Here is a 26,688-nt window from a genome sequence, read left to right as displayed (position 1 = left end):
GTTTTCTGCATTTTCATATAGGAAATGAGTGTGAGGCAGTACTAATACCTCATCTGTCTTTTTTTTTTTTCTAAAGTGAGAAGCAGGGAGGCAGAGAGACAGATTCCCACATGTACCCCGACCAGGATCCACCCAGTAAGCCCCCTACAAGGCAATGCTCTGCCCATCTGGGGCTGTTGCTCTGTTGCTTGGCAACTGAGCTACTTTAGCGCCGAGGTGAGGCCATGGATTTATTCTCAGCACCCAGTGCCAACTTTCTTGAACCATTCGAGCAATGGCTATGGGAGGGGAAGAGCGAGATAGAAGGGATGGGGGGAAGAGTGGAGAAGCAGATGGTTACTTCTTCTGTGTGCCTTGACCAGGAATTGAACCCAGGACCGCCACACGCCTAGCTGATGCTCTACCACTGAGCCAACCATCTGTCTTTTATAAAGGTTTTAATTAGGTCCAGGTCAGTAGCATTCAAGATGCTGGAATAGCTGATAATGTTTATTTTACTTGGAATTTTTCTGTTCTTACTGATGTTGGCTAAATTCTTATAGCTGATTGACTTCTTTTCCATAATAGCTCTGCTTGGTATAAAATTAACTAAAAAGAAAAGCAGCACCAGGTTATGTTTTTCAGGTTAATTTTGATCTTTATAAGTTTAGTGGTGTTCCCATACTAGGATGATGTAGTAGAAGGAGGGTATTGTGGTATATTTTATCATAAGGTCTGACTTTGTACTAATTTTAAAATCATATGTGTTGTCTCTGAGATCTGAAAAGTGACAGTTTCTGTTTATAGCCATTAAAATTATTTTTGGCTGGTTTGTTTTTTTTTGTTTTTTTTTTTGTATTTTTCTGAAGTGAGAAGCAGGGAAGCAGAGAGACAGACTCCTGCATGTGCCCCGCCAGATCCACCCAGCATGCCCACTAGGGGGCATTGCTCTCCCCATCTGGGGCATTGCTCTGTTGTAACCGGAGCCATTCTAGCATCTGAGGTAGAGACCATGGAGCCATCCTCAGCGCCTGGGCTAACTTTGCTCCAATGGAGCCTTGGCTGCAGGAGGGGAAGAGAGAGAGAGAGAAAGGAGAGGGGGAAAAGGGGAAAGGTTATCCTGTATGCCCTGGCCAGGAATTGAACCCGGGATTTCCACATGCCGGGCCAATGCTCTACCACTGAACCAACTGGCCAGGGCCATACTTTTGGCTGTTTTTAACAAGCACAATAACATTAATAAGTGACTTGAGAATTTTTTTTAAGTGAAAGTTTATTAGTGAAGGAGTAGAACAAAGAGAAAGCTACTACAGAGGCAGAGAAGACGAGAATGTTTTTTTTCATGTGAAAGAATTCTAGGAGTAGGGTATTTTCTGAGGTTGTGTGGCAGTTTCATGGTCGAGGTCCAAGACTTCTTCTAACTCTCTGTTTAAACAGCTAATATATGACTTCCATATTGAATTTTGCTGCATGATTATTGAATGATTACTGAAATTTTGCTATCCAAAATCCAGGTAAGAAAAATAGGACAAAACCAAGGGTGCACCTCCCAACTCAAACAGCCCCATTTATTTACACTCAAAGAAGGCTGTAAAATTTAGCCCTTTTCATGGAAAAAGGTATGGCTTTAAATAAACGTTTGTGTTAGTAAGGAAGGGGAAAATGGATATTTGTATAGGCTGCTTCTGTCATTATGAGTCAGTGAGGTTCTGCTGATGTTTTTGGGGTTTTTTTGTGGTTTTTTTTGTTTTGTTTTGTTTTTTACAGAGAGAGAGCCAGAAAGAGGGATAGACAGGGACAGACAGACAGGAACGGAGAGAGATGAGAAGCATCAATCATCAGTTTCTTATTGTGGCACTTTAGTTGTTCATTGATTATTTTCTCATATGTACCTTGACCGTGGGTCTTCAGCAGACCCAAGTAACTCCTTGCTCAAGCCAGAGACCTCGGGTCCAAGCTGGTGAGCTTTGGACAAACCAGATGAACCCGTGCTCAAGCTGGGGACCTCGGGGTCTTGAACCTGGGTCCTCCACATCCCAGTTTGACACTCTATCCACTGCGCCACTGCCTGGTCAGGCTGAGATTTCTTAAATTTAGCCATCTGTCATTCCTGTACATTCGTCAGGTTTGTCAGTTAGATTCTCTTACACAGTAATTTCAAGTTTATAAACCTGTTATCCCACCATATACACATTCTCAGATGGATTGTCATAAAATGGAATTAATGCTTTGGTTATATGTAGTTAAGCCCTAAATTGAGAAGCATAATTGAACGCATAGTCACATAGTTTGAGGTAAAAGAGGAAGCTTTTTTTATTTGTTGTTTTTTTATCTGTATAACTGAAATCTGTAAAATACTGCTCAAAATATTAAAGACCTAAATAAATGGAGAGACATCCCAGGTAAATGGATTGGAAGATAGTATTGTTAAGTTGTCAATAGTAATTACCGAGAGCAATCTACAGGTTCAGTGCAATTCCTTTCAGAATTTTTACAACCATTTTTGTAGAAATGAAAGAGCTGATCCTAATTTGCAGTAGCCAAAATATCCTTGGAAAAGAAAAATAAGTTGGAGGATTCATATATCCAGATTTTAAAACTTAATACAAAGCTACAGTAATCAAAATATGTCTGGTACAAAGACAGACATATAGACCAATGGAATAGAATTGAGAGTCCCTGAGTAAGTCCATGTATCTATTGACAATGAATTTTCAACAAAGGTGTGCCAGGTCCAATCTATAGAATGTGAGGAAATATTTGAAAGTTACAAGTCCCATAAGTGTTTAACATCCAGAATACTATATAAAGAACACCTACACATCATAACAGAAAGGACAAACTCAAACTTAAAATGGGCAAAGAACTTGAATAGATATTTCTCCAGAGAGGATACATATGTAACCAATAAGCACATGAAAAGATGCTCAACATTAGTAGTCATCAGAGAACTGCAAATCAAAACCTCAATAAGATTTCATTTCACGCCTATAGGATAGAATTTAAAATAGTGCAGCCACTCTAGAAAAGTCTGACATTTCCTCACAAAGTTAAATATAATTACCATATGGCCAAGCAATTCCACTCCTAGGTATAAACCAAAAATAATTGAAAACAGGAATTCACAGTAGCCAAAAAGTGGAAACAACCCAAGTGTTCATCAATGGATGAATGGATAAATCAATTTTAGTACGGCCCATTGTAATATGTTATTGATTATGGATATAGAGTTTTTGTTTGGGGTGATGAAAGGTTTTGGAAAGAGTGTTGACAGTTGTATATCATTGTGCATGTAATTAATGCCATTGATTGGTATACTTAAAAATGGTTAATATGTCAAATTTTATGATATGTTTTATTACAATTTAAAAATAAAAGCTATCTTAAAAAATATATCAGTGTCAATTTAGGTTCATCAGTACAAACAAATGTACCACTCTGGTGGAGGAATATTGATAATAGAGGACACTACGCATGTGTAGGGGTAAGGGGTATATGGAAAATTTATATCTTCCTTCAGTTTTGCTATGAACCTAAAGCTACTCTAAAAAAGTCTTTTTTAAAAAAATGGTTAAGATATATGTCCAGTAAGTGTATATTGGAAAGAGCTTTTACTCCCAACTCCACAACAGAAATTTTGTGTCTTTAGGTAAATTATTGAACCTCTCTGAACCCTAGTATTGCTATCTATACACTGAGAGGAATAGGGGTGATAATAGCTACTTTGCAGAGATGTAAGAAGATTAGAGATAATTATGTGAAGGTCCTAAAAGAATCTCCAATACACAGCAAGTGCTCAATAGTTGGAAGCCATTATCACTGAAAATTTTGTTCATTCTTACTTTATTACAATATGTTTATGTCTGTTTATTATTTCTCCTACAACTGTAATCCCCATGTGAACGCTAAACTGTCAACTGCCATTAAACTATTATCATTTAACTTCTTTGTTTTGTTTTGATTACAGGCTACAATTGGTATTGACTTTTTATCAAAAACAATGTACTTGGAGGATCGAACAGTGAGTAATGTTTGCCGTGTGCAATTTTCTGCAAGACTGCAGGATAGGAAAGTTTAATAAAAGCTATAATCAATGATTGTCACCATAAGAAGTACTTAGCGAACTTGCCAAAGTTGACTTACAGGTTTTAAGAAAAACTTATTACAGCGTGAATAGTACTTAGCACTCTGACTTTTTAATTTCACCCCGAGTGAAATCCAAAAGGAAGAGAAAGGTCAAGTTATTTATAAAATCTTGAAGGCTGTAGGCTTATTAAACAAAGTTTGTCATCTTGATTTGGAAAAATGATAACAAATATAGCATTGAGATAATTAAAGCTGCTAAAGACCTTTTTTTTTTTTTTTTTGTATTTTTCTGAAGCTGGAAACGGGGAGGCAGTCAGACAGACTCCTGCATGTGCCCGACCGGGATCTACCCGGCATGCCCACCAGGGGGCGATGCTCTGCCCATTCGGGGCCTCGCTCTGTCGGGACCAGAGCCACTCTAGCGCCTGGGGCAGAGGCCAAGGAGCCATCCCCAGCGCCGGGGCCATCTTTTGCTCCAATGGAGCCTCGGCTGTGGGAGGGGAAGAGAGAGAGAGGAAGGAGGGGGGGAGGGGTGGAGAAGCAGGTGGGCGCCTCTCCTGTGTGCCCTGGCCGGGAATCGAACCCGGGACTTCCGCACGCCAGGCCGACGCTCTACCACTGAGCCAACTGGCCAGGGTCGCTAAAGACCTTTTGAATGCCACTCTTGAGGCAGTCAGAAAGATTTCATTTGAATTTGACACAATTTGCAAACTTCAAGCTTTTATTTGTAAGAATAGGATATATACCACAGTGTGAATGGAAAGAATATATATTTGTTAGATTTTTGTCTTCCTTCTTTATGAATGTTTCTGTTATGTACTATGTAAATTTTGTATTGTAGTCCACTATCCCTTGAAAAGATTTTTATCACCTAACCAGTGATAAAATGCAATATTTTGGGGCCTATACCCCAAAACATTTTATATCTAATGCTATTTCTTATAAGTGTGTGTTTTCTTTTGGATGTTCCCTTTTGTATTTTAATACATAGTATGCCATTTCTTAAAATTTGAAAGCTTAGAAACAGTTTTATAATGGTAAAAGAACTTAATGCTTGTTTTCAGGCGTTTCTCAAATGTAGAAAAGTAAGAAAGTAAAATTTTTATGTAGGATTGAGAAAAGATATTCTTTTTGTTAAATTATATAAAATATTATGGGAAGAAATGTGTGGGAGAAACATAAGCACAGTCGTCAGAGATCCAATTTCAAATTGTTGTACCCATTAGAAAAGAGACACATCGTAGCCTCAGAGAGACTTTAAAAGAAGTATTAATTCCTTTACTCTGATAGCCTGGGCTGCTTTTTGACTTTTACCTTTCTTTTTCCCTTTTATGCTTACTATTTGAACATCAGCAAAGTCTACTTTTCGCTATCCAGAAGGCATAGCATTCAAAGAGAGATTATAGAGGGAGGAAAAAGGGAGCTGTATTTCTGATTCTGTGAAATCTTTCCCATTGCCATTTTTTAAGTATGTACCTTCAGAGCAAGCAAATTTTATATTATTCCCTTTTGAAAAAGGAAAGTTTTATGTTTTCATTCTTCACACTCCTGCAACCTTTTGCATAAGTCTTCTTTTTACCGCCCACCTTCCCCCTTTAAAAAACATTATTTCTGTCTGACCAGGCAGTGGTGCAGTGGATGGAGCATCAGCCTGGGATGCTCAGGACCCAGGTTCGAAACCTCCGAGGTCTCTGGCTTGAGCGTTGGCTCATCAGGCTTGAGCAGGGGGTCGCCAGCTTGAGCGTGGGATCATAGACATGACCCCATGGTTGCTGGCTTGAAGCCAAAGGTCACTGGCTTGAGCTTAAGATTGCTGTCTTGAGCAAGGGGTCATTGGCTCGGCTGGAGCCCCCAGTCAGGGCACATATGAGAAAGCAATCAATGAACAACTAAGGTGCTGCAGCTACAAGTTGATGCTTCTCATTTCTCTCTCTTCATGTCTATCTGTGTCTGTCCCTGTCTCTCTCTCTCTCTCTCAAAAAAAGAGAGTTTATTATGAGTTTTGTTTTTAGTTTTTGGGTTTTTTTATTTATTTTTTCCCATCCCACAGATCAGGCTGCAGCTGTGGGATACTGCGGGTCAGGAACGTTTCCGTAGCCTCATTCCCAGTTACATCCGTGATTCTGCTGCAGCCGTAGTAGTTTACGATATCACAAGTAGGTATTTTGCAATGGGTTGACCTTCTTGCTTGTTTGACTGATTTTGTTGTTAGGTACGATTGCAATTATGGGACACAGCAGGTCAAGAGCGGTTCAGGAGCTTGATTCCTAGCTACATTCGTGACTCCACTGTGGCAGTTGTTGTTTATGATATCACAAGTGAGTGGGGGGAATTATGTATTTCTAATCTTTCAACCTTTAGCTTAGCTGCATGCATGTTCTTGTTTTATGCTTGTTTTCCATACTGCATGTAAATATGAGTTTTATCATAGCAAACCATACCACAGACTGGCAAGGTCAGAAATACTTGCTTTGGTGTTTGTACCAATACGCTTTATTTCTACTGTGCCAGGTGCCAGGTTTTTTTGCCCTGGAAATTTCCCTTTGAGTCCAATTGTGAAACCTCTCCAAGGTTTTCTTAGTATCCTGTTATCCTTAAGCCACGCCATAATTATGGTAGGAAGAACATCTCCTTTTTAATTTAACTTGATCTCAGATTTCTCTAAAATAAAATCTGCATTTAAGCCTTTTGCCGAGTTTTCCAAATCCTACAAGGCTTCTGTTGAGGCTATTAAAAACTTTGCTAGCCAGCTTTTCTCTGCTTCCCCCTCCACCACCACCCAAGCCATTCTCTATAGAGGAAGACAGAGAAGACATATTATAATATGTAGTCTTCTATTAATCATTTCCTTTTGAATTATATCTGGATTCTGCGACTGACTTGCTTTGTTGCTAACAAATTGTACTTTCATTTCTCTCCAAGAAAAATTTTAAATGGAGATGAAAGTAATGGTCTTCCTTTTTCTTTTTCCTATAGACTGAATAATGCCTTTGGCATTTTTAGTGACTTTAAATTTTCTGTGCCGTATTGGTGACTGACAAGGGAAATGCTCTCTGATTAAAATTGTCTTTGTAAATTGGTTTATGATATATATTAAACAATAGTGAGCATCAGTCTATCTAGTGGTTCATAATTTATGGAAAAACCAGGATAGTACCCATCTTAGAATTTTTCAAAAACATACTAACAAACTTTTGATTTGAGCGTGTAATAATTATACTATACATTTTTGTGTATCTGCTCAACCAGAAGTCATATCTACTTAACTGTAATTGTATTAGCAGAATTATAAGTTAGAAGTTTATATTCAGAGACCTATTTTTTTTTTTTTTTTTTTTTGGTTACGTGCTATGTGCCATCTTTTCTTGAAGCTTTACTTTGGGTTGCTACTTGTTTTTAAAAATATATGTGTATTGTGCATTGACAAGTCTTGCAGCTTTAAAATGTTTGTGCTTACTTTAACCAAATCAAGTGAAACCTAGGTTATTTTTCTTTAAAAATTGTGCACATATGATTAAAATATGAGTAAACTGTTTTCTTTAGCTGCTATAAAAATATTGATGTATTCTATTTAGAATCTAATGCTAGAAAAAGATGGAGTTTTCTTCTTTAACAAGTGATTCTGGTGCATTAAACTACTGAATGTCAAGTTAAAGTGATCACAAACTGAATAAGCAATGCAAACAGAGTGGTGTTGAAAGCTATTTAAAGGCTGTCCAAATTTTCTGGATGTGTTGGGTCTTACTGGCTGACATACTTTTGGAGATGCTTTCTTTGTCATGTTTGGTATGTGTAAGTGATCAAAAAAACATTGTGGTAATGTAACACCATATTATCTGCCATAGTTGCCTTTACGTTATAGAAAAAATTTTTCAATTGCACATAGTACATTGTACTTATTTGGTTGTGTCCAAAACTTTTAAACCTCTGTAAAAAGGAACCTTGTATGATTTGTTTAGTATAACTGACAGTTATACTCAGATAAAATGGAGTTATGTTACAGGCACATTAAAAGTGGGTCCTAATGTGCCAGCGCCCTTCCAACATCCAGGGTTGTTTTTTTTCTGTCTTTTTCTCTCCTTTTTCTTTTTTCTTTTTCTTTTTCTTCTTCTTTTTTTAGTCCTTTAATGTGGGGAGGCATTTGCAGTAACACTGATCTCTCTATCCACCCTTCTATACCAGATGTTAACTCATTCCAACAAACTACAAAATGGATTGATGATGTCAGAACAGAAAGAGGAAGTGATGTTATCATCATGCTAGTAGGAAATAAAACAGATCTTGCTGATAAGAGGTATGGAGTGATTTTGTATGTATTTGAAATATTTTATTGCTTTGTTAAGTAGCCTATTGTTTTTAATGTTACTAAGGTGACATATCGTTCTCCTTTGTAAGTTCTGTCCTCCCTCAAATAGTGTCCTCCTACATGTCCTCCTTTTTGATATTGGAAGACTAATCTGTAAATGTCCGTATTTGATCGATGCAGAGTCGATTCATTGCGTGTGATGTGATGTATTTGTATCTAAAAGAGTACTTTTTTCTTATAATTATTAAAAATTAATAGGCATGTAAGCATAATTATAATATAAAATATTACAAATGTTTTTATGCATTTATCATATTATAGTGTATTATTGTTGCAATGAATAAAATTCCTTTTATTTACAATATTGTTTTTTTCTTTTTTTCTTTTTTTTTTTTTTTACAGAGACAGAGTCAGAGAGAGGGATAGATAGGGACAGACAGACGAGAGCGGAGAGAGATGAGAAGCATCAATCATCAGTTTGTTTGTTTTTCATTGTGACACCTTAGTTGTTCATTGATTGCTTTCTCATATGTGCCTTGACTGCGGGCCTTCAGCAGACTGAGTAACCCCTTGCTCTAGCCAGTGACCTTGGGTTCAAGCTGGTGAGCTTTGCTCAAATCAGGTGAGCCCGTGCTCAAGCTGGCGACCTCGGGGTCTCGAACCTGGGTCTTCCGCAGCCCAGTCCGATGCTCTATCCACTGCGCCACCGCCTGGTCAGGCTTCAATTTATTTTTGTCCTCCTTTTCTTTGTAAAAAAGTTGGTCCCCTTAATGTTACTAAAGGACTGTTTTGAAAATAAACATGTTAAATCCTTAAGCTTATACCCTTTTCTTTCGTGTGGGAACTTGAAATATAAAATACTTAGTACTTAAAGGAAAATGAGTTCTTTTGGTTTGTGTAAGCCCATGTATAAATAACTGTTGTGCAAGATTGTTTACATGTGCAGGTAAGTTTTTGCACTTTTTATGCCTCATAAAATGAGCAGTGTTCTCTTAAAGAACAAACTGTTTTTTAAAAAACAAGTCCTGTTACCTGACCAGGCAGTGGCACAGTGGATAGAGCGTTGGACTGGGATGCGGAGGACCCAGGTTCGAAACCCCGAGGTCACCAGCTTGAGCGCAGGCTCATTGGGTTTGAGCAAGGCTCACCAGCTTGAGCCCAAGGTCACTGGCTCAAGCAAGGGGTTACTCGGTCTGCTCTAGCCCCCTGGTCAAAGCACATAAGAGAAATCAATCAATAAACAACTAAGGAACTGCAACAGAGAATTGCTGCTTCTCATCTCTCTCCCTTCTTGTCTTTCTGTTCCTCTCTCTGACTCTCTCTGTCTCTGCCAAAAAAACCCAAAAAACAAATCCTGTCTTTAAAAGTTATTCATAATGATTAAATACATACTCTTTTGGTTGTCTTCTTAAAAATATTATTATTCAGTGGTGTCGTTTTTTCCCTTTTTTTCTCTTTTTAAAATTGTTGAGCCCTGGCCAGTTGGCTCAGTGGTAGAGCGTCGGCCTGGCGTGAAGAAGTCCTGGGTTCGATTCCCGGCCAGGGCACACAGGAGAAGCGCCCATCTGCTTCTCCACCCCTCCCCCTCTCCCTCTCTCTGTCTCTCTCTTCCCCTCCCGCAGCCGGCTCCATTGGAGCAAAGATGGCCCGGGTGCTGGGGATGGCTCCTTGGCCTCTGCCCCAGGCGCTAAAGTGGCTCTGGTCGCGGCAGAGCAACACCCCGGAGGGGCAGAGCCTCGCCCCCTGGTGGGCGTGCTGGGTGGATCTCGGTTGGGCGCATGCGGGAGTCTGTCTGACTGTCTCTCCCCGTTTCTAGCTTCAGGGGAAAAAAAAAATTGTTGAGCCAGACTAGTTTAACTGAATAGCTTGTTTGTGATACCTTAGTCCAGTGGTTCTCAAACTTTTTGAAGTCGGGGCACATTTAAAATGTTACAAATAATTGTAGGCGCACTATATTCAAATTTCTGAGAAATATGTTATAATAATTAAGTCAAATATTAAAGAAAAATATATAAAGTCCAAACGTGCTTTTATGGTAATTAAACAAAATAAATACAACAAAATTAAATTTATTCTGACATTAAAAAACAGTTTTATATTACCTTTTTTTTTACTTTTTTTTTAAATTAATTTTAATGGGGTGACATTGATAAATCAGGTTACATATGTTCAGAGAAAACATCTCTAGGTTATTTTGACATTTGATTATGCTGCATTCCCATCACCCAAAGTCCAGTTGTCTTCCATTACCTTCTAACTGGTTTTCTTTGTGCCCCTTCCCTCCCCCAACGCCCTCCCTCTCCTCCCCCTGACCCCGTAATCCCCACACTCTTGTCCATGTCTCTGAGTCTCATTTTTATGTCCCACCTATGTATGGAATCATATAGTTCTTAGTTTTTTCTGATTTACTTATTTCGCTCAGTATAATGTTATCAAGGTCCATCCATGTTGTTGTAAATGATCCGATGTCATCATTTCTTATGGCTGAGTAGTATTCCATAGTATATATGTACCAAAGCTTTTTAATCCACTCGTCCACTGATGGACACTTGGGCTGTTTCCAGATCTTCGCTATTGTGAACAGTGCTGCCATAAACATGGGGGTGCATTTCTTCTTTTCAAACAGTGCTATGGTGTTCTTGGGGTATATTCCTGAAAGTGGGATAGCTGGGTCCAAAAGGCAGTTCGATTTTTAATTTCTTGAGGAAGCTCCATACTGTTTTCCACAGTGGCTGCACCAGTCTGCATTCCCACCAGCAGTGCAGGAGGGTTCCCTTTTCTCCACATCCTTGCCAGCACTTATTCTGTGTTGTTTTGTTGATGAGCGCCATTCTGACTGGTGTGAGGTGATATCTAATTGTGGTTTTAATTTGCATTTCTCTAATGATTGGTGATGTTGAGCATTTTTTCATATGCCTATTGGCCATCTGTATGTCCTCTTTGGAGAAGTGTCTATTCATTTCTTTTGCCCATTTTTTGATTGGATTGTTTGTCTTCCTGATATGAGTTTTACAAGTTCTTTATAAATTTTGGTTATTAACCCCTTATCAGACGTATTGTCAAATATATTCTCCCATTGTGTAGTTTGTCTTTTTATTCTATTCTTATTGTCTTTAGCTGTGCAGAAGCTTTTTAGTTTGATATAGTCCCATTTGTTTATCCTGTCTTTTATTTCACTTGCCTGTGGAGATAAGTCGGCAAACGTATTGCTGCGAGAGATGTCGGAGAGCTTACTGCCTATGTTTTCTTCTAAGATGCTTATGGTTTTACGGCTTACATTTAAATCTTTTATCCATTTTGAGTTTATTTTTGTGAATGGGGTAAGTTGGTTGTCTAGTTTCATTTTTTTGCAGGTAGCTGTCCAATTTTCCCAGCATCATTTGTTGAAGAGGCTGTCTTTACTCCATTGTATTTCCTTACCTCCTTTGTCAAATATCTGTTGTCCATAGAACTGTGGGTTTATTTCTGGGTTCTCTGTTCTGTTCCATTGATCTATGTGCCTGTTCTTATGCCATTACCAGACTGTTTTGAGTACAATGGCCCTGTAGTATAACTTGATATCCGGAAGTGTGATAACTCCCACTTTATTCTTCCTTTTCAAGATTGCTGAGGCTATTCGTGTTCTCTTTTGGTTCCATATAAATTTTTGGAATATGTGTTCTATATCTTTGAAGTATGTCATAGGTATTTTAATCGGTATTGCATTGAATTTATAAATTGCTTTGGGTAAATATAGACATTTTAATGATGTTTATTCTTCCTAACCATGAGCACGGTATATGCTTCCACTTGTTTGTATCTTCCCTGATTTCTTTTATCAATGTTTTATAAATTTTCCAAGTACAAGTCTTTTTTTTTTTTCCAAGTACAAGTCTTTAATTTCCCTGGTTAAATTTATTCCTAGGTACTTTATTTTTTTTCGTTGCAATGGTAAAGGGGATTGCTTCCTTAATTTCTCTTTCTGACAGTTCATTGTTAGTGTATAAAAATGCCTCTGATTTCTGAGTATTAATTTTATATCCTGCCACCTTGCTGAATTCATTTATCAAGTCTAGTGGTTTTTTGACTGAGACTTTAGGGTTTTCTATATACAATATCATATCATCTGCAAATAATGAGTTTTACTTCTTCTTTTCCAATTTGCATGCCTTTTATTTCTTTTTCTTGTCTGATTGCTGTGGCTAGGACTTCCAGAACTATGTTGAATAAGAGTGGTGAAAGGGAGGCACCCCTGCCTTGTTCCTGATCTTAAGGGGATTGCTTTTAATTTTTGCCCATTGAGTATGATGTTAACTGTGGGTTTGTCATAGATGGCCTTTATCATGTTGAGGTATGTTCCCTATATTCCCACTTTGCTGAGAGTTTTGATCATGAACGGGTGCTGGATTTTATCAAATGCTTTTTCTGCATCTATTGAAATTATCATGTGGTTTTTCTCTTTCCTTTTGTTTATGTGATGAATCACATTGATTGATTTGTGAATATTGTACCAGCCTTGCCTCCCAAGAATAAATTCCACTTGATCATGGTATATGATTTTTTTTCATATATTGCTGGATCTGGTTTGCTAATATTTTGTTCAGGATTTTAGCATCTAAATTCATCAGGGATATTGACCTATAATTTTCTTTCTTTGTGTTGTCTTTGCCTGGTTTTGGAATCAGAATTATACTCGCCTCATTATGTTACATTTTTTGAGTTATGCTTTTTAGAATTCATAAAAAAGAGTTGTTAAAAAATAAAACGACAAAAAAGTTATCTTTTTATATATAGAGAGAGTTACATTCTTAGTAAGATTTAGTAAATTCGGCGGGTCCCAGCACAAACATGTTAAGTTTTTGCATTCTGTGTTTATGAGAAACAGCCTGATGTGTCCTAGCAATTTCTTTAATGTTTGGGCATATATTTGAAAGGCAAACTCTCATCTTCTTGTCCATTCACTGAAGAATTCCTCTCTTTTTACTGTTAATTGTGTTGAGTGCTGAAAACCCCCACCATACATATCATCTTAACCTTACACCAAACAAAGGATAGAAGAAACTTGCCTCCAGTCTTTCTGGGGAACATGGGGGGTAGTGTAAACAATCCATCACCACAGCTTAACAGCCTTTTGCAACCTAATCAGGCAAGTTAGGTAGGGGTTTGGGCAGACTGTCAGCTTACAGCCAATTCCCCCCACCTCTGTCCCCCCAAAATCTAAACTCCAAAAACCCTGTTGGTTTTTTGGTCCCCAACAGGCACATATTTCTCTGGAATACCATAGGGCGCACCTGGAAATCTTCTAGGGCAGTGGTCCCCAACCTTTTTTGGGCCACAGACAGGTTTAATGTCAGAAAATATTTTCACAGACCGGCCTTTAGGGTGGGATGAATAAATGTATCATGTGACCAAAACAAGCGGCAAGAGTGAGTCTTAGACGGATGTAACAGAGGGAATCTGGTCATTTTTAAAAAATAAAACATCGTTCAGACTTAAATATAAATAAAACAGAAATAATGTAAGTTATTTATTCTTTCTCTGCAGACCGGTACCAAATGGCCCACGGACCAGTACCAGTCCACGGCCTGGGGGTTGGGGACCACTGTTCTAAGGCGCACCAGCGTGCCCTGGTGCACACTTTGAGAACCACTGCCTTAGTCAAATGAGGAAAGCCATATTCAAGTCACAGGGTGCAAAATATATTAACATTCACTGTAGAGCCTATGGCTTCAGTATCTGCCTTTAGCATTCCTAAGTGATTTACTTGATATTCTTTCTGTTTTAAATAGTCTTCACCATTTTACTTAATAGTAGAAGCTTTTGCTATTTATTATTTGTTCATGAGTTGTATACTGAAATTCGGATAATAAACTTGTACTGTTAATTAAAATGTTGCAAAGAAATCCATTATGTTCAAAAGCTTGTGGAAATGTTAGCTCATTTCTACCCCTGGTACTTCATTTGGAATTGGTAGTTTAGTGACAAAGTCTTTATTAATTTAAAAGTAAATTTGAAGTGTGATTTCATCTTTTCTTTATGAAAATCATTTTATGGACATTAATTGCCATCATGTAAATTTTCACTATTATTTATCTCCAGTATGAGAATTTGAAGATCATGTAAGTATATATTTTTCTAGTAGAGAGTCTATAAATATTTTCATTTTTAAGCAGAAAAACTATATATCTGAACTGTTACCCTTTATAGCCAGGGTTATTCTAAAGAAGTACTTATGTGCATCTGTTCTTTACTGGATCCCCAAACTACGAGTAAACCAGGGGTCCCCAAACTACGGCCCATGGGCTGCATGCGGCCCCCTGAGGCCATTTATCCAGCCCCCACTTCACTTCCGGAAGGGACACCTCTTTCATTGGTGGTCAGTGAGAGGAGCACATTGACCATCTCAGCCAAAAGCAGGCCTATAGTTCCAATTGAAATACTGGTTAGCTTGTTCATTTAAATTTACTTGTTCTTTATTTTAAATATTGTATTTGTTCCCGTTTTGTTTTTTTACTTTAAAATAAGATATGTGCAGTGTGCATAGGGATTTGTTCATAGTTTTTTTTATAGTCCGGCCCTCCAATGGTCTGAGGGACAGTGAACTGGCCCCCTGTGTAAAAAGTTTGGGGACCCCTGGAGTAAACAAATACTATAAACTTGTTTAATTTTATTTACAATAATTTTTTAAGTTAATATGTAACCATTTCTTTGGATTACCATCTTTCTCAGTAATTTTGCCAGACTCTCTTCATTCCACTATTCACATTTAAAAGAATTAGAGCCTTATTGATTTCATTAAAATAATTTTTAAGTGAAAGATTTAAATGCCTTTTTTTTTTTTTTTTTTTTGTATTTTTCTGAAGCTGGAAACGGGGAGAGACAGTCAGACTCCTGCATGCGCCCGACCGGGATCCACCCGGCACGCCCACCAGGGGCGAGCTCTGCCCACCAGGGGGCGATGCTCTGCCCCTCCGGGGCGTCGCTCTGTTGCGACCAGAGCCACTCTAGCGCCTGGGTCAGAGGCCAAGGAGCCATCCCCAGCGCCCGGGCCATCTTTTGCTCCAATGGAGCCTCGGCTGCAGGAGGGGAAGAGAGAGACAGAGAGGAAGGAGATGGGGAGGGGTGGAGAAGCAGATGGGCGCTTCTCCTGTGTGCCCTGGTCAGGAATCGAACCCAGAACTTCTGCACGCCAGGCCAACGCTCTACCAGTGAGCCAACCAGCCAGGGCCGATTTAAATGCCTTTTTAAGAAAAAAAAAATTAAGTGAGAGGATGGGAGACAAAGACAGACTCTCACTAGTGCCCTGACTGTGATACACCTGGCAAGCCCCTTACCAGGCAATGCTCCATGCTCTGCCCATCTGGGGTGTTCCGTTGCTCAGCAACCGAGTTATTCTTAGTGTCTGAGGCAGAGGCCACAGAAGCCATTCTCGACACCTAGGGCCAGCTTGCTTCAATGAAGCCACCGCTGCGGAAGACAGAGAGAGAGAAGCTAGAGGGGGAGGGGTAAAGAAGCAGATGGTCATTTCTTCTGTGTGCCCTGACTGGGAATTGAACCCAGGACATCCACACACGAGGGCCAATGCTCTACCACAGAGCCATGCCCATGGCCTAAATTCTTTTTTTAAAGCAGTAAAAGAAAGTCTTTTGTTGATAGATAACTTTTTATAACCATAACATAAAACTCTGAAGCCAGCCTGACCTGTGGTAGCACAGTGGATAAAGTGTCAACCTGGAATGCTGAGGTCGCCAGTTCGAAGCTCTGGGCTTGTTTGGTCCAGGCTCATATGAGAGTTGATGCTTCCTGCTCCTGTCCCGTTCTTTCTTTCTCTCTCCTTCTCCTCCTCTTCCTTCTTCCCCTCCCCCTCTCTTCTCTAAAATGAATAAACAAATTTTAAAAAACCCTGAAGCTGTCAAGTCTGAATAAACAAGAACACATTAAAATATGTAACTATTACAATTTTGGGGGAAACAATTTAACAGTATCAGAATATTAAAATACTCATTGACTTAGATCCACCTCTAGTAATTTATTCTACAGATGTACCCACAGAATGTAGAAGGATGAACATAAAAGAAAGTTTGTTACAACATTACTTGTAATACTAAAATGTTAAAATCAATTTAAATGTCCATCAGTAGCAGTAGCATTTTATAGACAAATACTTGTAGCCACTAAAAAGAATGAGAGGAATTTATTGCTAACACATGAAGCTTAAAAAAAGACTTGGCATCAATACACATATCATGATATCCTTTCTGTTCAAATAAAAAGGTGGTAGAGAGAGAGATACATTCTTTAACTTAGAACAAATCTGCATAAGCATACATGGAACTTCAATATAGTCATCTTCAGTAATAGAGTGGGATTATGGAAGAATTCATTGTAATGATAATAGGTCTTTCAAAAATGGATTAGTTTTGTAATCAGAAAAAAATGTTAAAAATGATTGAAAGATGTCTTTATCATTTTCTTTGAGAATTTCTTTTTTGGAACTAAAAACTTGAAAGACTAGAATATGTCTGTTTCAGTGCCTCAATTTAAGTACCTTTGTGCTCAGTACGCTCTGTCCCTTATAGCCCGATGATTCTCAGATATTTCAGACCTGATAAAAATGGCTTATTAGACCCTCTTTTAAGATTATGGCTATAAAGGTTCATTGTCAACTTTGTAAATTTGGGATTTTAACCCTACTTCTATATACTATGATTCAATTAGTCTAGAGTAGGGCCCTTGAATCTGTTTTAGAGAATCTTCCTTAGGTGATTGTGATAAAATCAAACCACATTTGGAGCCATTGTTTTAGCTAACCATCAACCATTTTATTGGGGACTTAGGGTTCTGAAACTAGAAAGGATTTCTGTCTGGAATCCTTCATATGTAGGGTTTACAGACTAATTCAAGAAGTATTTATTGAGTATCACATTTCAGAGGATGTTGCTCTAGGATAGAGTTGTGAACAAAAAAGTCAAGTCTTCAAGGTGTTTTTATTTCAGAGAGTGAACCAGACAATAAATTAGTTCAAAAAAATGTGTAGCCTATTTGATATTGACACCTGCCATGGGTAAAAAATCAGGGAAAGGGAATGTGAAATGTCAAGGGTGAGTTTGAAATATTAGCTGGCATAGCAGAAGACCTCACTGAGAGAATGATCAGTGACTTTTGTTGTTGTTGTGACAGAGACAAAGAGAAGGACAGATAGGACAGATGGGAAGGGAGAGAGATGGGAAGCATCAATTCTTCATTAAAACACCTTAGTTCATTGATTTCCGATATGTGCCTTGACGGGGCGGGCGGGCTAGAGCAGATCAAGTGACCCCTTGTTCAAGCCAGCGACCTTGGGCTCAAGCTGGTGAGCCCATGCTCAAACCAGATGAGCCTACGCTCAAGCTGGTGACCTTGGGGTTTTGAACCTGAATATTCCACGTCCCAGTCCAGCGCTCTATGTACTGCACCATCGCCTGGTCAGGTGTGAGTTCTTTCTTTTAAAAGATTTTAGGTGGCCCTGGCTAGTGGCTCAGTGGATAGAGCATTGGCCCAGCAGATGTACATATGGGTTTGATTCCTGGTCAGGGCACACAGGAGAAGTGACTGCCTGCTTCTTCCCCCTCACCTCTTCCCCTCTCTCACTCTTCCCCTCCTGCAGCCAGTGGCTCCATGGGTTGGAGCGTGGCCCCAGGTGCTGAGGATAGCTCTATCAAGCACAACAGCCTCAGGCACTAAAAATAGCTCAGTATTTGAGCATCATCCTATGATGGGGTTGCCAGGTAGATCCTGGTCAGGGCGCATGTGGAAGCCTGCCTCACTATTTCTCCTCCTCTTGCCTTAAAAAAGGAAAAAGAAAAGAGATAAAGATGTGTTGATTTTAAAGAGAAAAAGGGAAGAGTGGAAGAGCAGGAAGCAACAGCTCATAGTAGTTGCTTCTCATATGTGCCTTGACTGGGTACACCTAGGGTTTCCAACTGGTGACCTCAGCTTTCCAGGTTATGCTCTAGCCACTACGCCACCACAGGTGAGGCTGGTGACTTTGGATTAAAGGTGCTAAGGTGGCCTGACCTGTGGTGGCGCCGTGGATAAAGCATTGACCTGGAAATGCTGAGGTCGCCGGTTCAAAACCCTGAGCTTGCCTGGTCAAGGCACATATGGGAGTTGATGCTTCCAGCTCCTCCCCCCTTCTCTCTCTCTCCCTCTCTGTCTCTCTCTCTCCCCGTCTCTCTCCTCTCTAAAAAATGAATAAATAAAAATTTTTTTAAAAGTACTAAGGAAAAAAGGGAGTTAACTATGCAGATATTTTGAGGAGGAGGAAAAGCTCCTAGGCAGATGGCTCAGAAAATGCAAAATCCCTAAATTGGGAATACACTTAGCTTACTTAAGGAACAGTGAGGAAGCTTATATAGCTGGTACAGTTGGTAAAGAGAATGATAGAAAGAATAGTAGGCAATGAGGTTTAAAAAAATAATAATAATGAAAGCCAGGTCATGTGGGCAAAGCTTGTGTGGTCAAATTCAGATATATTTTGAAGATAGAACCATCAGGATATATTGAGACACTAGATGGAATACATGATGGTGGATGGAATATGGGATCTGAGAGAAGTAAAGGATCATACCTAGATTCTTGGCCTGAGTAACTTATTAATCGAGATAAGAGAGACTGCATAAAGAGATGGTTTGGAATGGAATATCATAACTTCAGTTTTGGTTATTTTAAATTTAGAATGGTTATTAGATATCCTAATATCTTACTAGGTATCAGGTAGGCAACTGGCTGTGAGCCTGGAGTTCAGAGCAGCAATCCAAGATGATTTATAAGTTGAGGAGTCATCAGCATATAAATGGTACGTAAAACCATGAGACTGTGTGGGATCACCAGGAGGGTAATTGTAGGTAGGAAAGAGAAAGAGGTCTAAGAGTAAGTTTAAGGGTATCTGATAATTATTTTTAGGAAAGTCACACTGCTAAGTACTTAGGGCTAAAGGTTTATAGATCGTCAACTTCAAATTGTTAAGAAAAGCCATGTGTTATTTAAAATCTATACACACACATACATAAGTTTATAAATACCTGTGTTGCCAGCTAGGCATTTGGAACACCAAGATAAATGAGATAATCTTTTTTTTTTCTTTTTTTTTTTTTTAGAGAGTCAGAGTGAGGGATAGACAGGGACAGACAGACAGGAATGGAGAGATGAGAAGCATCAATCATTAGTTTTTTGTTGCGCATTGCGACACCTTAGTTGTTCATTGATTGCTTTCTCATATGTGCCTTGACCATGGGCCTTCAGCAGACCGAGTAACTCCTTGCTTGAGCCAGCGACCTTGGGTCCAAGCTGGTGAGCTTTGCTCAAACCAGATGAGCTCACGCTCAAGCTGGGCGACCTCCGGGTCTTGAACCTGGGTCTTCCGCATCCCAGTCCAATGCTCTATCCACTGCGCCACCGCCTGGTCAGGCTGAGATAATCTTGCACTTGAAGGGCTCACACTTTGAAACACAGTGCTAATTATATATAATATATCACAAAATGCCCTCTAAAATAGTAAAGTAAATATTATGTTTCAAGAGACTTCAACATACATGGTTTTTGACTCACTTTTTTACTTACAGAAATTCACAAAACCCAACCTAAGGAAATGATCCACACTGCACAAAATATTAATCAGAAAGATGTTTATAGCAACATTTTTCACATTAGTGTAGAATTTGGAAACAACCTTCCATTTCTGACAGTTTGGAAATTGTCTCATAAATTATAGTAGCAAATTGACAGTTTGTCTAGCTATAAAGGATTATTCTTTTTTTAATGTTTATCTTACTTTTTTTTAGAGAGGAAGGGAGAGGGAAATGCCGGAGTCAGAGACAGGAATTACGATCTCTTCCTGTATATGCTGTGACCAGGGATCGAACTAGCAACCTCTGCCCTTCAGGATGATGCTCTAGTCTAAGCAACTGAGCCATCTGGCCAGGGATGTAAAGAATTATTTTATGCCTGACCTGTGGTGGCACAGTGGATAAAGCGTCAACCTGGAACACTGAGGTCGCCAGTTCGAAGCCCTGGGCTTGTCTAGTCAAGACATGTATGGGAGTTGATGCTTCCTCTTCCTCTCCCTTTCTCTCTCTCTCTCTTCTCTCTAAAATGAATAAATAAAATGTGAAATAAATTATTTTAACAGTTTTTAATCACAAGATTAAATACTTATGATCTAATATTAAGAGAAAATTATAGGCTATTAAGTTTTAAAAAATAACAATGTTACAAGGTGAGATCAGCCAAGTAAAAGCAGATCATTAAAAATGTCCTTTAGGCCTTTGAAACAAGTGGCAGGGAGCTTCTGTGAGCCCTGTGGTCACTGTGTGCAGTCTTCATGTCTGGGGGAGAGGGGCAGGTGGCAGGGGCACTTTGGGCTGTGGGCCTGGCCATGGTGTGGCAGCTGTCCTGGGAACAGGGCATCACCTTGCAGGGGAGCGCCAAGATCTTGGCTAAGTTCTTGTTTGGTATCAACAGCATTTTATATCACTGTAGTATTTATCCATCTGAAATCTTTACTCAAGAGCAGAGATGGATTCACCCTTGCTTGTAACTACAGATCCTGAGCTCATAACTTACCTAAATAATGTGATGGAACAACTAAAAGATTGATTGTACAAGTTCAAAAACTGGTGGTAGTCATCTTGAATATTGAAAGTGGTGAGGTCCTTGTAAAATGGCAGTGTCATATTGAATGTGACAAGACTGCCAGAGATGACAGCACACCCAGAGAAAAGTCGAAGAAAGCTATCCAAGATGAAATCTGCTCAGTGATCAGACAGATCATAGCTACAGTGACATTTCTGCCACTGTTGGAAGTTTCATGTTCATTTGATCTGCTGATGTGTACAAAGATTTTGTTGTACCTGAAAAATGGGAAGAGTCAGGATACATACAGTTCATTACCAATTCTGAGCAAATCCGTCTGCGTTCCTTCACTACAATCCAGAGTTAATAACATGGTGTCCTACAAAATCCCTGTCCGTGACTGAAGATGAGACAGGAACAATAATGTAATTCTCAAATGTGTTTTCAGAAACCAAGCCAACAGTACATGTTCTGTTTCATTGATGCATTTTTAAATGGGGAAAACTTAACATTATACTTTACTGAACTGTACATAATTGTTCCATTTTTGGTACTTGTCTGGCTTTCTATCCGGTTGACATAATTTTTTGCACACTGTTCAAAAGGAAGCCAGCAGATTGCATCAGCCCTGTAATATCTGTTCCTTTGAAGGTGGTAACTGTAGATAGAAAAACTTTTGCTTTAAAGCTGAATGCCTTCCTAAATCTGAGCTTTTGGCCAAGTGGCTTGACCCAGAATATAGGCAAATCTGAAAGACAGCAATAGAAGTCTGAATATTCAGAATCTTTGTTTAGGTTCTAAAGTAATTGATAATCCATAATAACAATATTACTATAACGTCTTTTTGCTAGTTATTTCATTTATATAGTTTCATATTGAAAAATCTCCACTGTTTGATTTTAATGTAAACAATTTACACTTACAAAGCTATTGCTGTTTCTGCTGTTTAAATCAAGGTGATACAGAACTCTTAAAGTTTTTTTGTATTTTATAAAATCAAGCTTTAGATGACAATGATAAAGTTTAAATTTGTTTTTAAAAATAACCTTTAAAAAATTGTTAGGTGTAACATATACATACAGTGCATGAATTTTAAGTGTATTGCAAACTAGTCTTGTGTGTGTAACCAGCACCCATATCAAGAAAAGTTATTTTCAGAACTTTGTTTATAATCTTTATAAATCATCTTTCGAAAAGAAGAATTTGGTTTTTTTTTATTTTTCTACAGGCAAGTGTCAATTGAGGAGGGAGAGAGGAAAGCCAAAGAGCTGAATGTTATGTTTATTGAAACTAGTGCAAAAGCAGGATACAATGTAAAGCAGGTAAGTATTCTTTGAGTATAGGTTGACATCACCAAACTGAAAACACCTATCATGAAATAATTGAGTGAGTATTCTGTCTTCTAGTGTAAGATTTTCTGCCAGTTAGCAACATCAGGCTTCATGAACTAGTTTATTAAACAGTAAGAAATATATACACGTGGCAGTTTTTGGAAAAAAAGAAAAGACTTGCCAAAACTTCAGATTGTGCACAGGAAAAGTACTTCATGATGATTGCAAGGTTGTAAACTCACCATACTTTAATAACTTCCATACTGCGTTGTTTCAAGGTAATATTTCTTATTTTAGAGTTTGATAGTAAGATTATGATAAAAGAAAGCAAATGTTGTAGGGAATGATGGTATTTTGCTTGTTATTCTGAAAGTGCATTCTGTTACTTTATCCTTAACAAACTGCTGGTGTGTTAACAGTGATGATAAAAGGAATGTTGGGGCAGCAGAAAAATAGATGGAAACCTCACATTCTCAAATTTTTCTAAAAGATAAAGTATCCAAAAACTGCTTAATTCTTCAGGGCTATATATTATAGAGTAGCAGTCCCAGATTTATAGTATTTACAGACCAATAAGTTATTTTTTTATTCTAGATGATCAATAGAGGGTTAAAATAAAATCCTTTAAAATAAGTAAGTAGGCCCTGGTTAGTTGGCTTAGTGGTACCACATTGGCCCAGCGTGTGGATGTCCTGGGTTCAGTTTCTGGTCAGGGCACACAGAAACGCCCATCTTCTTCTCCACCTTTCTCTCTCTTGCTTCTCTCTCTCTCTCTCTCTCTCTCTCTTTCTCTCTTCCCCTTCTGCAGCTATCACTCAATTGGAGCAAGTTGGCCCAGGGTACTGAGAATGGCTTCATGGCCTTCACCTCAGGCACTAAGAAGAGCTTGGTTGCTGAGCAACAGAGCAATGCCCCAGATGGGAAGAGCATTGCCTCCTAGTGGGCTTGCCAGTTGGATCCTGGTCAGGGTGCATGTGGGAATCTGTAGCTCTGCCTCCTCTCAATGAATGAATGAAGCTTGATGAAAACTTCTTCATATTGTTTTCACTTTTGACACTTTATTTCCCATCTCTCCTTGCCTTAAAACATGTGTAAGAAATACTGAATTGTCACTAATTACCTCTCCATAGCATACTGTTTCATGGCTCCTTATCCTTGTTTATGCTGTTATTCTCTTTGCTTAGAATACTAATTTTTGGCCCTGGCCGGTTTGCTCAGTGGTAGAATGTTAGCCTGGCATGTGGATGTCCTGGGTTCAATTCTCAGTCGGGGCACATAGGAGAAGTGACCATCTGCTTCTCTACCCTTCCCCCATATCTCTCTCTCTCTCTCTCTCTCTCTCTCTTTCCCTCTCTTTCCCTCTCCCCCCCTCCCCTCCTCCCTCCCTTCCTCTCTCTTTCTCTCTCCTATTGCTGCTGAGGTCACCAGTTTCAAACCCTGGTCTTGCCCAGTCAAGGCACATATGGGAAGTGTTTCAGGTTGATGCTTTATCCACTGTGCCACCACAGGTCAGTGGCACTTTTTTGCATTAGTTTTTATAAAGGAGCTTAAGAATCAGATCGGGCTCTGGCTGGGTACTCAGTGGGTAATATTGTCTTGATACACCAAGGTTGCAAGTTCAGTCTCCATCAGGGCAAATAGAAGAATCAACAAATAAATGTATAAGTAACTGGAAAAACAAATCTCTCTGTTTTTCTCTCCTCTTCCTCTAAAAAAAATCAATTAAAAATATATATCTATAATTATATTTTCTTATTGCTTTCCTACCAAGCAAGCACTATGTATACAGTATGTAAGTGTTGAGGTATTTGTTGAATACAAGAATGAACCCATGTGAGAGTCCTCTAAGTCAGCTGTTATTGTTGCTCTGATTTTAGAGAGAAAATCTGAGGCAAAGAAGTTATATAACTTTCCAAGAATTACCTCGGCACTATGTGTTAGAGCCACTTAATGTACCAAGTTTTTATATTACTTAATTCCCACAGTATCTTTATGAAGTACATAGGTATCATATATCCATTTCACTGATAAGAAACTAAAGTTTGGCCTGACGAGGCAGTGGCACAGTGGATAGAGCATTGGACTGGGATGCCAAGGACCCAGGTTCGAGACCCCGAGGTCACCAGCCTGAGCGCAGGCTCATCTGGTTTGAGCAAAGCTCAACAGCTTGGATCCAGTGTTGCTGGCTAGAGCAAGGGGTCATTTGGTCTGCTGTATTCCCACGGTCAAGGCACATAGCAATCAATGAACAACTAAGGTGTCGTAATAAAAAACTAATGATTGATGTTTCTCATCTCTCTCTGTTCCTGTCTGTCCCTATCTATCCCTCTCTCTGACTCTCTCTCTGTCTCTGTAAAAATAAAAAATAAAGTTTGGAAGCTAAATAATTTAAGACTATAGCTCAAGCTAGAATTTGAACCCAGGTCTGTTTAGTTACAAAATCTGTGTTCTTAACCCTATACTATTTTGCCTCTCTTAGATTTAATTTTACCCCTAATTTTTTGTACTTCATATCCCTAACATGGTAGGAGAGAATATTACTGAATGGGCAGGACTACAAATATATGATGAATAATGAACTAGTGGAGAGAATATTACTGAATGGGCAGGACTACAAATATATGATGAATAATGAACTAGTGGAAAGACAAATATCAACCATGCTCATGTTTGGTCATTAATTCACTCACCAGATATTTATGAATCTCCTCCTGCATGCCTAGTTGTTATAGGTGCAGAGACATAATAGTGAGCAAAACATCTTAAGCCATTGCATTATGGGGCTTATGTCCCTCTCCCTTCTCTCCCTCTCCCTCTTCCTCTCCCTCCCTTTCCCTCTCCCTCTCTCCCTCCCTCTCCCAAACTTCTTGTCTCTCTCCCTGTCTCTATTTCTCAAGAAAGAAAGAGGGAGGGGAAAGAAGGGAAAGAAGGAGGGAAGGGAGGAAGGGAAATGATAGACTACCCAAACTAAAACAGAGATCTAGCAAAAATTCAATGTTAACATACTGAGCACTCATCATTTGAGAATTACAGTGACTTTTTTGGTTTGTTTGTTTGTTTGTTTGTTTTTCTGAAGCTGGAAACGGGGAGGCAGTCAGACAGATTCCCCGCATGCACCCAACCAGAATCCACCCGGCATGCCCACCAGGGGTCGATGCTCTGCCCACCAGGGGGCGTTGCTCTGTTGCAACCAGAGCCGTTCTAGCACCTGAGGCAGAGGCCACAGAGCCATCCTCAGCGCCCGGGCCAACTTTGCTCCAGTGGAGCCTTGGCTGCGGGAGGGGAAGAGAGAGACAGAGAGGAAGGAGAGGGGGAGGGGTGGAGAAGCAGATGGATGCTTCTCCTGTGTGCCCTGGCCGGTAATCAAACCCGGGACTCCTGCAAGCCAGGCCAACGCTCTACCACTGAGCCAACTGGCCAGGGCCTACAGTGTTTTTTTTGGGTTTTTTTGTTTTGTTTTTTTGTATTTTTTCGAAGTTGGAAACGGGGAGGCAGTCAGACAGACTCCTGCATGCACCCAACTGGGATCCACCGGCATGCCCACCAGGGGGCAATGCTCTGCCCATCTGGGGCGTCACTCTGTCACAACCAGAGCCATTCTAGCGCTTGAGGCAGAGGCCATGGAGCCAACCTCAGCGCCCAGGCCAACTTTGCTCCAGTGGAGCCTTGGCTGTGGGAGCGGAAGAGAGAGACAGAGAGGAAGGAGAGGGGGAAGGGTGGAGAAGCATATGGGCGCTTTTCCTATGTGTCCTGGCTGGGAATCGAACCCAGGACTCCTGCACGCCAGGCCAACGCTCTACCACTGAGCCAACCGGCCAAGGCCAACAGTGGTTTTTAAAACATTCCCTACCCTTACAATATTTATTTTCATAATGGAAATTTTTCTGTAAGTTACGGAACTGATTTGTTTAGCTTGCTCTTTGAAGATTGGAGTTTCTTCTTGCTTATAAAATACTTTGTTAAAAATAATAATGACCTGTGTTGGCGCAGTGGATAAAGTGCAACTCCTTTAAATTAGATACCTAAAATGATAGTACAAAATATTCAATTTGGAAATTTCTGTGTAGAACTTATATTCAGCTCATCATCATCTCTAGAGCTAATTCCCATAGCTGTCACTACAATTTAAATATGCCTGTTTCCTCTCTAGAAATTACAGGTAAAATACCATACAGCTGCCTGACCAGGCGGTGGTGCAGTGGATAGAGTGTCGGACTGGGATGCGGAGGACCCAGGTTTGAGACCCCGAGGTCGCCAGCTTGAGCACGGGCTCATCTGGTTTGAGCAAAGCTCACCAGCTTGCACCCAAGGTCGCTGGCTTGAGCAAGGGGTTACTCGGTCTGCTGTAGCCCCATGGTCAAGGCACATATGAGAAAGCAATCAATGAACAACTAA

General features: G+C 39.6%; 2 protein-coding genes and 1 pseudogene across 3 annotated transcripts in view; 2 read left to right on the top strand and 1 right to left on the bottom strand.

The window, feature by feature from the left end:
• Window positions 1-26,688, bottom strand: part of MRPL48 (mitochondrial ribosomal protein L48) — a 358,297-nt gene that overhangs the window by 150,563 nt on the left and 181,046 nt on the right. The window lies entirely within an intron of this gene.
• The window catches only part of RAB6A (RAB6A, member RAS oncogene family), an 80,825-nt gene that overhangs the window by 43,755 nt on the left and 10,382 nt on the right, over window positions 1-26,688 (top strand). The window contains exons 3-6 of one of the 2 annotated variants that reach the window (XM_066368468.1): window positions 3,947-4,000; window positions 6,116-6,221; window positions 8,248-8,359; window positions 22,191-22,284. In XM_066368468.1, coding sequence (XP_066224565.1) covers window positions 3,947-4,000; window positions 6,116-6,221; window positions 8,248-8,359; window positions 22,191-22,284 — 366 coding nt within the window. Of the gene's footprint in view, window positions 1-3,946; window positions 4,001-6,115; window positions 6,222-6,277; window positions 6,384-8,247; window positions 8,360-22,190; window positions 22,285-26,688 lie in introns of both variants that reach the window. The other variant, XM_066368461.1, reaches the window with a different exon arrangement.
• LOC136388881 (mitotic spindle assembly checkpoint protein MAD2A pseudogene) lies at window positions 20,649-21,691 on the top strand (annotated as a pseudogene).

This window comes from Saccopteryx leptura, chromosome 1 (assembly GCF_036850995.1).
Source record: "Saccopteryx leptura isolate mSacLep1 chromosome 1, mSacLep1_pri_phased_curated, whole genome shotgun sequence".
Classification (NCBI taxonomy): Eukaryota; Metazoa; Chordata; class Mammalia; order Chiroptera; family Emballonuridae; genus Saccopteryx; species Saccopteryx leptura.
This window is presented reverse-complemented; position numbering and strand designations above follow the sequence as displayed.